General features: G+C 42.5%; 1 protein-coding gene across 1 annotated transcript in view; it reads left to right on the forward strand.

Annotated features, from left to right (window-relative positions):
* Positions 1-1,908: 1,908 nt before the first annotated feature.
* Positions 1,909-14,119, forward strand: part of usp34 (ubiquitin specific peptidase 34) — a 91,583-nt gene continuing 79,372 nt past the window's right edge. Inside the window, exons 1-2 of the mRNA XM_078290899.1 lie at positions 1,909-2,226; positions 12,138-12,228. Of these exons, the coding sequence (XP_078147025.1) occupies positions 2,184-2,226; positions 12,138-12,228 (134 nt within the window). The 5' untranslated portion in view covers positions 1,909-2,183. The remainder of the gene's footprint in view (positions 2,227-12,137; positions 12,229-14,119) is intronic.

A 14,119-nucleotide genomic window follows, 5' to 3' on the forward strand; every position in this document is an offset into this window, starting at 1 on the left:
TCCATGAGCAGTCCGTATATTATTTTATTTTATTAGAACGCTATGTAATATTTTCCATAAATGCCACCTATAATGCCTACATTAAAATAAAAATAAGTAACGTGAAGGTCTGGGTCGTTAGAGCAGTGAGTGTGGGTGGCGGTAATGCACCTTTTAAATTGTTTATCAACCGCCGTTAAACAAAACTGAAGAAGAAAAAGAGCAGTGAGAGTGCAGCCGGGAGTGTTCGGCTTGTTGATTCCTCGCCTGACTGCACTCGGCTGCTCTCGTCTATTCCGCCACCTGTTAAAAAAAATCTGGCACTTTTCTTTTTTTCCATCATGAATTGAATTTTCTTTTCTCAATATTATGACTTAGCATCTCGTAATTATGAGATGCTAAGTCATTATTATGAGATTCTAAGTCATTATTATGAGATACTATCTCATAATTATGAGATGCCAAGTCATAATTATGAGATGCTAAGTCATATTTATGAGATACTATCTCATAATTATGAGATGCCATGTCATAATTATGAGATGCTAAGTCATATTTATGAGATACTATCTCATAATTATGAGATGCCAAGTTATAATTATGAGATACTAAGTCATATTTATGAGATACTAAGTCATAATCTTGAGATAGTATCTTATAAATATGACACTCCCACTTTATTAGGTACACCTGCTTGTTAACACAAACAGTCGGCTCCTCCAAACAGTGAAATCATGTGGCTGCAACTCAATATATAAAGCATGCAGACATGGTGAAGTGGTTTAGTTTTTTGTTTGACCAAACATTAGAATGGGCAAGATGCGTGATCTAAGCAACTTTGACTGATTGGTGCGATTGTTGGTGCCAGACGTGGTAGTTCAGCATCTCAGAAACAGCTGCCCTCTTGGGATTTTCATGCACTACAGTCTCTGGTGTTTACAGAGAATGGTGTGATAAACCAAAAACATCTAGTGAGCCACAGTTCTGTGGCCGAAAACAGTTTATTAATGAGAGAGGTCAGAGGAGAATGGACAGACTGGTTCAAGCTAACAGAAAGGCCACAAATGCTCCAATAACAGTCTTTACAACAGCAGAGTGCAGAAGGGCATCTGAACACACAAGTTGTTGGCCCTTATGATAAATGGGCTACAGCAACAGACGACCAGCCGCTACTAGACAGGTGTACCTGATAAAGTGGCTGGTGTAGGTCAGAAATATGAGATTTATTATGATTTATTATGAGATAGTAGTTCATAATAATGACTTAGCATCTCATAATTATGAGATAGTATCTCATAAATATGACTTAGCATCTCATAATAATGACTTAGCATCTCATAATTATGAGATAGTATCTCATAAATATGACTTAGCATCTCATAATAATGACTTAGCATCTCATAATTATGACTTAGTATCTCAAAATTATGATAGTATCTCATAAATATGACTTAGCATCTCATAATTATGACTTAGTATCTCAAAATTATGATAGTATCTCATAAATATGACTTAGCATCTCATAATAATGACTAAGTATCTCATAATTATGACTTAGTATCTCATAATAATGACTTAGCATCTCATAATTATGACTTAGCATCTCATAATGACTTAGTATCTCATAATTATGACTTAGTATCTCATAATAATGACTTAGCATCTCATAATTATGACTTAGCATCTCATAATGACTTAGCATCTCATAATAATGACTTAGCATCTCAATTCATGATGGAAAAAAAGAGAAAAGTGCCAGATTTTGTTTTAACAGGTGGCGGAAACGGGCTTCCATACAAACGAGCCTAGTTGTAAACATTGCATGGAATTATCGCGAGTCTACCGGAAAAAGCCGAACGAGGCGAAGGAGACAGAGCGGAAAGCCCCGAACTATCAACACGCTGTGCCCCCCCTTTTTCAACATGGCTGCCGTGTCTACTCTCACAAGTAACGCTCAGACTGGAGACTGACTCGATTCTATCTTTTAGTGCCTCTTACTTTTGTGTATATCAACTTCGCCTGGATGCACATTACGTTTGCACCTGTTGGTTCCCCTGGTTTTATTTAGTGGAATAACCTTCACCAATCACTTCTTCCATTGGGCCTTTTCCCCAAAAACAACCAGCTGCCAACCAATTGTAACAGCCAACAATTTCCAATGCAATGGTTTGAGTAGGTGCACTCAGTTTTCCTCTTCATGAACAATGTGTGAGAACTGCGCCGAGCTGGTGGAGGTTTTAAATGAAAGTAAGTAACCCAACATTTTATTTACACCAGACGATGTTGAGCTAGCTGCATGATGTTAGCAAAGGTACCCACTTGTCTGGACTGCAAGCTTGCTAGCATGCTAACCCGGCTAACGTTAGCTAAATATAACTTTGTGTGTTGTCTTGGTTAGTCGGCTAGCTGGCCTTTCTGCCCGGACTTTGCAGACAGTGGGGATGATGACAGTGTTTCTGCAGTTTGCAGTCGTTATGTTTTAATGTCAGGTTGCGTTCATTAAATGTAAGTGCAAATGTCATCTTCCCTTCCAAACTGGCAGTCAGTTTGGGCCTGTCTGTCAAATATTCCACGGAGGACCTGAGGACTCACCAGCTCCCAAATAGCTCAAATCATGTTTACCTCGTTAGAATATCTATTTGACATTTCAGCCACCGGTTATTTACCTACATATCAATTAATTGTTGTACATGGTGCACGGTCGAGATGATGAAGGATGGTGTTACTGCCAAATGCGGGTTGTATGGACTTGGAAGTTAGCTAGCTAGTTAGCTAGCGAGGAGCCTGACTTTGTTTGATGTGTTTGTCAGGTCAGTCTGCTAGCTGTCCACTCCAGCTCATTTCGCTGCCATCCATTGTTTTGTGGATGGTCACATTCACAGTTCAAACTATTCTATTGACTGTCAATAATATGCTAGCGATTAATTTTGCAGACACGAAGATGATAACGTAAATTATTCAACTGTGGTTTTTGGACTCATAAACGTTAGTTTAAGCTAGCGGCACTAAGCTAGCCTAGAAAATTAATGGCTGCAACGAGGCGCATATTTTGGCACATAGCATAATGCACGGTAGCAGATTTATGATTTTCGGCCTGTGTTATCCAGATGAGCTTTATTCTTCGCTGGTGTTGGTGATGAAATTCATTCTTGCCACCTTGTCCCTGTTAACCTACAGGGCTAATGTTAACTTAGCAAGCTAAATAGCAGATTGCCTGTATAGCTCGCTAGCTGTTAGTACAGGCTTGCTAACTGGGCCTTGTTTCACATAAGGGGTTTTGTAAGCCAATGAACAAAGACTTTTTGTGTTATTACCGCGTCCCTCCCCATTCGAAGTCATCATTTTGCAATGCTTACTAATGATTTGTCGTTTTCCTGTTTATACAACATGGTTCATTCTTTTGTCTGCCATGAACTGTGTGAAGTGTCCACCAAGCAGCCAAAGCTCCTCCTGTAGACTGTAGGAATCCACTTTAACACACAAAACAGTGAGCCTGATCCTCCACCTGACTGGAGTTTGGACTGACTAATTTTGACACAGACTCCATATAGGGAAAACTAGGCAAATGTCTTTTTGGGAAGTTGACCTCTTGCTTGAGATAATAAACTCATTGCCTTTTCTGTTTTGTGACACGGGAGTGTGCATATAAATATCAAAGCCACATTATAGATGTGTGAGTGCGTTGCAGCTGCCTGTGTTGGAAGGAGTCGGGAATGACATCCTAATTGTAGTTTTGATTGAGCATTTAACCAGTTGGCAGTATTACAGTTTATAAGACTACATTGCATCATGCTGACTTAGAAATGATTTTTTTCCTCAGTTGAGAGTAACTGCTTGCTGGAATGGAGCCTGTGACTTTTTGGAGATGTAACTTGTTATTGAGATGGTCCACTTTCTAGCATCCTGTGTTTGGCGACCACATGACCTGTCACTCAGCTGTTACTGTGACAGCAGGCCTCACAGGTTCAGACTCTGCAGTGTGTGTGTGTGTGTGTGTGTGTGTGTGTGTGTGTGTGTGTAGGTGGGCAATATTTGTTGTACTCCTGTGTCACCACAAGGCTACAAATATGAGACATTGTTGGTTCTGTGTTAAACGTAGGTTTTAGTTTTACATTTAGAGTTACTAAAGTTTGGTTAGGGTTAAATTTGGGTGTATTGACACATTAGTAACTCTTACCCTTTCACCTTGTTGTAACATGGCCTGACTGATTAAGACACAAATTTCAAAAGGGAAAAACTTTGCCAATGTCTTTTTCACAAGTTCACTGCTTGTGCATGTGAAAATAAAACTGGTCGGCTTTTCTGATTTGGGACAGAATGAAGGTTGTTGGTTCGCTGTTGGGAAATGAATGTTCCCAAGGGAGGCCCTCACAACTGTAGTAATACAAACTTGTGTGTGTGTGAGTGAGGGGCGGAGGGGGGAGGCACAGCAGGGGCCTGTCGGCTGTGACAGCTCTGTCTGGGAGACTGGCAGGTCCATGTGGTGTTTCTCTAGGTGACCTTTGACCTCAGATTTGCTGTAGCAGCGTGTGTGTGTATGTACGACAGGGAGGGAGAGAGTATCCCAGGGTTCCCGCTGGTCAGTGAATTTCTGGAATATCATTTGAGTTTCGAGGGGTGTATTCCAGACAGGGAATTTGATCAATTCTCTGGGGAAAGTCAGGGAATATAATTTTACGAATAGATCACTTTACAGGAATATAGCAGAATGTATTTATTGCATTAGCTGACTTTCAGAACCGGAAACATAGCAACAGAGAATGTATTGGTATTTGGTGTTGACTAGGAGTGTTCAGTTGGTCCTGTGTGGAGGAAAGGAGGGAACTGAGGTTTTTCAGTCTATTTTCCAGTCTTGTTTTCCCAGTTTATTTTCCAGTCTTGATCTTCCAGTTGGTTTTCCAGTCTTGGTTTTGCAGTCTATATTCCAGTCTTAGTCTTCCAGTCTTGGCCTTCCAGTCTGTGTCTTTCAGTCTATTTTCCAGTCTTGTTGTCCAGTCCATTTTCCAGTCTTGGTTTCTAGTCGTGGTTTTCCAGGCTTAGTTTTCCAGTCTTGGTTTTCCGGTCTATTTTCCAGTCCATTTTCCAGTCTTGGTTTCTAGTCTTGGTTTTCCAGTTTATTTTCCAGTCTATTTTCTGTGGCTGTAGTGTTTTTGTCGTCAGAACAAAGGCCGGGTCGGCCCAGATCCTCTTATCTGCCTGATGCTCAACACAATGCTGCTGATTGTTTCCCAGAGCCTGAGACTGTCCAGCAGCCCTCCCTCACCCTGTCTCACTCCCTCATCCTGTCTCACTCCTTCACTCTGTCTCACTCTCTCACCCTGTCTCACTCCCTCATCCTGTCTCACTCCCTCACCCTGTCTCACTTCCTCATCCTGTCTCACTCCCTCACTCTGTCTCACTCCCTCACCCTGTCTCACTCCCTCATCCTGTCTCACTCCCTCACCCTGTCTCACTTCCTCATCCTGTCTCACTCCTTCACCCTGTCTCACTCCCTCATCCTGCCTCATCCTGTCTCACTCCCTCATCCTGTCTCACTCCCTCATCCTGTCTCACTCCCTCACCCTGTCTCACTTCCTCATCCTGTCTCACTCCCTCATCCTGTCTCACTCCCTCACCCTGTCTCACTCCCTCACTCTGTCTCACTTCCTCATCCTGTCTCACTCCCTCACCCTGTCTCACTCCCTCACCCTGTCTCACTTCCTCATCCTGTCTCACTTCCTCATCCTGTCTCACTCCCTCACCCTGTCTCACTCCCTCACCCTCCCTCACCCTGTCTCACTTCCTCACCCTGTCTCACTTCCTCATCCTGTCTCACTCCCTCACCCTCTCTGACTCCCTCACCCTGTCTCACTCCCTCACCCTGTCTCACTCTCTCATCCTCTCACTCCCTCATCCTGTCTCACTCCCTCATCCTGTCTCACTCCCTCACCCTGTCTCACTCACTCACTCTGTCTCACTCACTCCCTCATCCTGTCTCACTCCCTCATCCTGTCTCACTCCCTCATCCTGTCTCACTCTCTTTCTGTCTCTCTCCCTCATCCTGTCTCACTTCCTCACCCTGTCTCACTCCCTCACTCTGTCTCACTTCCTCATCCTGTCTCACTCCCTCACTCTGTCTCACTTCCTCATCCTGTCTCACTCCCTCACTCTGTCTCACTCCCTCACCCTGTCTCACTTCCTCATCCTGTCTCACTCCCTCATCCTGTCTCACTCTCTGTCTCTTTCATCATGTCTCTCCCTCATCCTGTCTCACTCCCTCATCCTGTCTCACTCTCTTTCTGTCTCTCTATTTCATCATGTCTCTCCCTCATCCTGCCTCACTCTCTCATCCTGTCTCACTCTCTTTCTATCTCTCTCTTTCATCATGTCTCTCTCTCATCCTGTCTCTCTGCCTATAGCTTTCTGTCTCTATAGCTTTCTGTCTCTCTCTCATTAATCTAGGCTATAACTGTCTCTCTCTCATTCTGTCTATAGCTCTGTCTCATGCTGTCTCTCTCTATAGCTTTCTGTTTCTGTGGCTTTCTTTCTCTCATTCTGTCTGTAGTTTTCTGTCTCTCTCATTCTCTATAGTTTACTGTCTCTCTTCTCTCTAGCTTACCGTCTCTCGCCCTCTGTCTGTCTCTCTCTAGCTTTCTGTCTCTCTTTCTTTCATTCTGCCTCTCACTCCAACTCACTGACTTTATTTCTCTCTATAGCTTTCTGTCTTTCTCTCACGCTGTCTCTGCCTTGCTCTCATTCAATCAGTTCAATTCAAATGAGCTTTATTGGCATTAAATACTTCAGTATCTGTTGCCAAAGCAAATCAGTGCTAATCAATAAAAGTAGCAATAATCACAATAAAAATAATTGAACAATAGAAAATAGCAATAATTGTCATCTCTCTATAGCTGTCTGTCTATCTTTCTGTTTCTTTCATTCTGTTTCTATAGCTTTGTCTCACTCTAATTTTCTCTCTCTGGCTTTCTTATTCTGTCTCTTTCTCTTTCTCTTTTCATTCTGACTCTCTCACTCCCACACTCTCACTCTCTTGCTTTGTCTTTCTTACCGTCTGTCTCTCTCTATAGCTTCATGTCTCTCTGTCATTCTCTCTCTCTAGCTCTCTGGCTTTCTTATTCTGTCTCTTTATCTAATTTTCTCTCTTTTCATTCTGGCTCTCTCATTCCCTCTCTTGCTTTGTCTCTCTCTCTCTCTCTCTCTCTCTCTCTCTCTCTCTCTCTCTCTCTCTCTCTCTCTCTCTCTCTCTGCATTTCTGTTTCATTCTATGTGTCTCTCTCTGACTCAATTCAGTTAAATTTAAATTCAATGAGGCTTCACTGGCATGACCACAGTAAATTTACAGTATTGCCAAAGCACATTGTGCTGTAAGGTGGTAGGAGCAGGATGAATAATGTGAATGTTATCAGCAAAATAATATCAATATCTCTCTCTCTCTCTCTCTTTTTCTGTCTCCCTGCACTCACTGTCTCTCATTCTGTCTCTCTCTGACTCTGATTTTTTATTTTACTTTCCCTCTCTCTCTGTCTCACAGCACTGACACACCAATCACTGTCTTTCTCAAACATGCGCACACACACACACACACACACACACACACAGCTGTCAGACTGGCAGCTTGACTGTTCAATGGCACAAAATGACGGAAAACACATTTCAGTGATTTCCTAATGTAACAGTAGCCAGCTTTACCAATCAGAGCTAATGTATTAAAGGGAAAATCCACCATAAAACACTTAACACTGTTAAAAACGGCTATTGGCGATGTAACTTGGATTCCTTTCTGTCTGTCTTTTAGTAGTTTGTTGTATTTTTCTTCTTGGTGGATAACCGGCCAATCATAGACGAGGTGACGTCACCTCCAGATGTTTCCAGCAGCTACAATGGAGTTTGATATGAGAAAATGTTTCAGGATGTAAAACATCAGCGGTAAACGTCAGGTTTTGGTGTCAGTCCCTCAGAATCAAAGAGCGAGGGCTTCTTTCTAGAGCCGCCATTTTGCACCAAGAGACGTTCAACAATCATACAGGGAGAAATCCATCGTAGAAGAGGAGAGAGACCAATTTCTCCACCCACAGGAGCAGGAGAGAGACCAGAATGCACTGCAGCAGAGAGACAGGTTGTGTCTTAGAAGTAGACAAGGCAGGTTGAGGGAAAGTGGGTACACCAAAAAATATATTTATAAAATGCCTATTATAAATTGTTATGGTATAAGGTACACTTATGAATAATGGTGGGTTTTTTTTTCATACTGCATGTAGGTAGATGCTGCACAGCAACAGGAGCTCATTCATTTTCAGTGACATGACTGTAAATGATGAGCAGAGCCTGTTGAACCTGCTGCAGGCAGAAGAAGCTCTCACAGTTAAAATATGTCATGACAGGAGGCAGCAGGGTGGGCTAGTGGTTAGAGAGACTGTCCAGTAACCTAACAGTCACAGGTTTGATGAATTCAACCACCAATATGTGTCCGTCAACATTATGTCCTGTGTGTCCATGAGCAAGGCACTGAACTCCTACCTGCTCACTCGTTATTCGCTCTGGACAAGAGCATCAACTAAAAGCCTTATAAATGGAAAAATGTCAACTTTTTTGCCTCCCCGACCTCAAGTTTCCAAACTGAATGTTGAGCTTCTCCTAATTCAATTCTTCAGTTTTCCAGGGCAACAAACCTAGAATCTCTCCTGGCATTCACGCCGCAGGAGTATCGTGAGGTTATCCTCTGCCTTGCTAAGAAGTTCGGGGGGGGGGGGAAATAGCTTCATGGCCTATTTTTGATTTTGGAAAATCTGATGCTGACATTGTTGAAACTGTCCAGCCAGGCAGGATCTGCAGAATGTGTGACCTGGTCCAGTGGCTCTCAAACTTTTTGGCCCGTGACGCATAAAGACAAAGTGAGTCAAGCTGCTAACTGGCAGACAGGGAGAGAGCGTTCGCAGAGCGGTCAGCTGTGACACCAACCAACGATTTTGATTTAACCTTTTCATGCTATTTCACCTATTTCCCCACCAACACACACTGAACCGTCTCCACCACCCAGGTTGAGAACCGCTCACCTGTTGAACCAGAATGTCTTTCGGTAACGCCACAGGTGAAACACATTTTAGGCGTTTAGCTGATGCTCTTATGCAGACGGACCTGGAGGGATGAACTGTTAAGAGGAAATTCCCGTGGAGAGGTTCTCCACCGTGCAGATAGAGCCAAGCGGCCCACAGATAAGACAACAACCTTGAGACGCCAGCAGTGTGTGGGGGTTAATATTTTGTGAACTGCTGCCAGAGCGTTGTGGTTTGCACTTGCACTCCTTACTGTTGTCTGCTTGTAATTTCGGTGGTCTGGGAATTTGAGCCCGTTCTGCTGTTGAACTCATTGCCCCGGGTAAGAGTGGCAGCTAAATGCCTTAAAATGTAAACGTCTGGGCGCCCTGTCAGCTTGGTGGTCTGAGGGGCGTACCGTGTAAAGGGTTCGAATCCGAGCCAGAACCTTTGTCACATCTCATCCCCTGTCTCTCCCCGATCTTTCCTGTCTCTCTCTACTTGGAACTGTCTAATAAAGGCAAAAAATGGCAAAAAATAATCTTAAAAAAAATGTCTTCCCATTTTGCATCATAGGCTGAGAACTCATCTCTTCACAAAGTACCTGCAGGATTTCCCACAGCAGATTTGTCAGTTATCACATGCGACACGATAGCTCCACCCCCTGTGCTCTAAACCCATTATTTTCCATGACTTACACCATGCATGAATGATTTTTTTTCTGTTTGCATCCTTGTGCTCAAAGTTCAACCTAGCTGAACTTTTGCACTGATGAAACCTTGGTGCTGCCAGTAGAAATGATGAGGTAGCCAACTGGGAAGGGAAAGAAAAAAGAGGAAAAATGTATTTTAGCAGCATCAGTTAAGTCATCAATTAACCAAATGCAATACAAATCTGAATGTGTATAGCGATCTCAGTGAAAAAGTCATGGTTTGCAATGGCATGAATAATAAATGTAGCTAACGTAGCTAATCTCAGCTTTTTATTTTCCTAACACAGCCACTTATCAGTGTTTTAGACAGGGCTTTCTGATATTATAAAGTTAATGCTGAAGTTGTAACATACGCTTATGCCAAATCTTGTTTTGGCCAGCAGACGCTACAGTTGGACGCCGCGTGAGTTGTGGGTTTTGCAGTTGGGTCTTATGCTGTGTTGTAGGGTGTATGACGTGAATATGCACATATATTTTGTGAGGTTGACTGGAAATCTTAACATTGACTTGACTAATCTTAAACTCCAGGACAGAGACTTGGCTGCACCCCAACCCTTCTGTCAAACCGTCGCATAAAAAATGGCCTGTGGTCCGATTTCTTTTCTTAGCACTTCTCTCTCACATGATCCTTCAGGGTCGCGGGAATATCGTCAGGGTGCTGTGGCTCTGACCTTTGACCTCCTTAATGGTGGTTGCTTGTAATTTTGTTAATCTAGGAATTAAAGCTTTTTTTGGCTCATTATAAATCACTCTGGATAAGAGCATCTGCTAAATGCCTAAAATGTAAACGTCTCCCTTTCCCTTAAAAGATTTCACCGCATACTCCTTTAGGGTTAGACGGATATATCAGGCCGATATCGGCCAGTCAGTGTTGCCCAATGTGGATCTGATGGAGGTGAGGATATGATTTTACTGAACAGCTGCAGGGGTGTCAGTCTGTGAAACCTGCAGTGAAACCTGCCTCACCCTGACTTAAAGAGCTGCTAACGCACGCCATGTCATTTGTACGGCTTTCAGTGGAGAGTTTTAGCGTCCCATGACGGTCTAAATGCTGTTTCAGAGGCTTTTCACCCCGACAAGAAGAAAACTCTGGGAGAAACGCTAAATCATGTCAATTATTTGTAAGAAAATGGTCAAAATTGGAGAATATTGGAACAAAATATCAGCTACCGGTAGCTTCAGTCCGAAAATAACAGTATGGGGTTCAAATAGTTTTCCAGTTGGAAAATTTGGATTTAAACGCCTCCAGTCTGGCTGAAAGGCTGCAGTGTCTTCAGAGCCTGGGAGTGTGATCACAGTGTACAGGTGCTCCACCCCCCCTCCCCTATTTGTATTTATATCCATCCTGAGCTGTAGCCATAAAACGGGTTTAATGTTGGAAGACAGGCTGGCACCACGTCCCTGTTCCCATCAAAGCGGTGAAACGACATCCTCGCTGCCGCTGTTGGAAAAGAGTCAAAGCTGTCAGGCCGATATCCCAAAACCACTGGAAATCTGGAAGTTGACCCCGGTCCTGAAGCCTCTGAGGGACGGGTTCTCACACATAACGCTGGAGGGGGTTTGGTTTAATTTCATTGAAAAAACCGTCCTGCTCGCATGGTAAAGATGGTTGATTTAATGCTGCTGTAGCTGGTTTTTGTGTTGTTTTTACTGCGGTCTTCAAGGGCCAAATTCAGGTCAGTCGTACAGGGAGAGACACTTCATTCCTTTATACAAGGGTTTGACTGATATGGGTCTTGTTTTTTTTTAATGAGCATTTTTGCCTTTATTCAACAGTTGAAAGTAGAGAGACAGAAAGGACTGGGAGAGAGGTCTCGGGTGGGATTCGAACCCAGGACGATGCCAATACCAATATTTTCGGATTGAATAGCAGATAGCCAATTGCACTGAAAGGACTAGTCGATCGATAGAAAATTAACCGAATGTAATTTTGATAATTGATTTAATCATTTTAGTCATTTATCAAGTAAAAATAGCAACAATTTTCAGGTTGATTTGCTGCTTTGCTCCGTTTCATATCATTATAAAATGAATACTTTGGGGGTTTTGGCTGCTGGTCAGACTGAGTAAGCAATTTGAAGAATCCATTTGGGCTCTGATAACTTCATGATGATGACGACATTTTATAGACGAAGTGATTAATCGAAAAAATAATCAATAGATTATTCGATAATGAAAATAATCCTCAGTTGCAGCCCTAATAGCTGATATTTTGTGCCGCTATTCAACATCTCTGTCTTTGTACCGAACAGCTTCCAGGTGTGACTGTGTGGAACTGAATATGAAACGGGACGCTGCTGAGAGAGAGCAGTGTTCAGTCATCCTTTCTTTTGATAAATAAAGGTTAAAATATAACGCGCTGTATTAGCTCTACAACATGTGAGCTGCAGTGTGACCGGTGCTTCTTCTCTCCTCAGTATCGGATGCAGACGGCAGCGAAGGCGGCTTCCAGCTGAAGAAGGAACATGCCCTGCGAGTGTTGGGCTACATCAGCTCCTGGACCCAGAGGTCAGTGTGTCTAGAAACCACATCCCACTGTGAATCCACTGAAATGAAAAATATTAAATTTGAATATTAATGATAAAATCGACATAATATTAACACATGAAAGCAGGGCGCAAAGAACGGGCAATACGATCTAAACAGATAAGAGTTTATATGAGGAGATCATTCACAGAGTGTTTTTATTTTTTTTTAGATTATTTTTTGGGCATTTTTTGCCTTTTATTAGAGACATGAAAGTGGAGAAAGACAGGAAAGACTGGGGTAGAGAGAGAGAGGGATGACATGCGACAAAGGTCCTGGGCCGGATTTGAACCAAAGACTTTGTGGTTACATGGTATGCGTTTTTTTTTTTTTTTTCTACAGTTATTGAATTTCTTCTCGCCTTTTACTGAGGGGAATCTAAACATCTTCCAAACAGGCATGCAGGAGGAGTTAGGAGGAGCAGGAATCTCCTCATCAGGCTGGGTGTTTTCTGCCATGATGCCACTAGTGATGCGATACGATGCAAGTCAATCGTGCAAATTTTACTTCCACTGTAGTTTGGCCGCTGGTTCCAAGAAGGAATCTTTAGGCATAAATCAATCCAGTTACATGTAAGAGAGAACGATGTGTGTTAAAATGGTCTCCTTCACCTTTTAATGACCGTGATAACATCCTTTTTTCAATCTCACTTAAGTCTGGGCGATACGCTTGAAATCAATATCACAATAATCAAGGATTTTTTCCAGTGTCGATATATACATCACGATATGGCTCACGTGTGCAAAATCACATGTAATAATCAAATTAATGTTCATCCCATTGAACCGAATGGTAATGTTCGGTTTGACGCCAAACAAAACGGAAATTTTAAAATAATATTCCTTAAAATTCATACCTCCATTTTTTAAACAAAATGTCCTTGTTATCATCAGTTCAGACAGCAGAAATGTGCGTCACGAAATCCCAAAATCACCATATCATCAATATGATTCCACTGAAAGATGCCAAACGATAATATTGAATTATCGTCCAGCCCTAATCTCACTTGTTGATAGTAAAAAAAATGAAAATCGGCCAACTCAAAATAATCATTTCTAGCTGCTTGAGTGGATGCAGAAGAGCTTGTACGCTCAGTCAACTTTCCCCTGGATAAATAAAGGTTAAAAACATGGAATAAATCCTTTTTCTTCCTGCTTTACGAGTGCAGACCGCACTGTAATCTGTTATGACAGTCAAGGCCATCAGAGGACAAGCAGGTTCTGAGTAATGATGTTTTTCATTTAGTTTGGCTGTTTGTTTTCGGCCTATGCTAATTCGCCCAGCAGGAATGTTTTTGCGTGGGTGAAGGAGCCTTGAAGTCGTTGACCTTAACGCTGAGGGGCTTCTCCTCCAAAATGTGCCAACTCATCCCTTACAGTTACTAAGACGCGCTCCTTCATTCTGCCTGCTGTAATTTTTTTAAATTTGTGTTTAAAGCCTCCATCTTTGTACCATTTTATTTAAGAAGATACCACTAGTGACACACACCTTGACTTGGCAAAACATGAGTGTATATGCACACACACACACTCGCTTACTGGCTCACACACACACCCTCGCTCTCTCTCTCTAACACACCCTCACACTTCCACACACCTTCCCGCCTCCTCACACACTCGCTCACTTTCCTTCCCAGAATGTGGCAAGAAATTTGAGTCGAGGCATAATTTCTTCATTTCAGTTTGTGTTTACATCCTTAGATTGTCACGCCTCTTATTTTCATTTTATTGTCTCTGCATGTCTTTGTTTTTTCCATGCCTGTGGCTGTCAGAGACATTTCCACTCGGGAACAATTAAGTTGATTTGGAGAAAAGCTGAGTGGATAAAAAAACCAAGGGTTGGATTTGATTTTGTTGTTTTGTGTTTTTTTTTT

The sequence above is a fragment of the Centroberyx gerrardi genome, chromosome 3 (assembly GCF_048128805.1).
Source record: "Centroberyx gerrardi isolate f3 chromosome 3, fCenGer3.hap1.cur.20231027, whole genome shotgun sequence".
NCBI classification, from domain to species: domain Eukaryota; kingdom Metazoa; phylum Chordata; class Actinopteri; order Beryciformes; family Berycidae; genus Centroberyx; species Centroberyx gerrardi.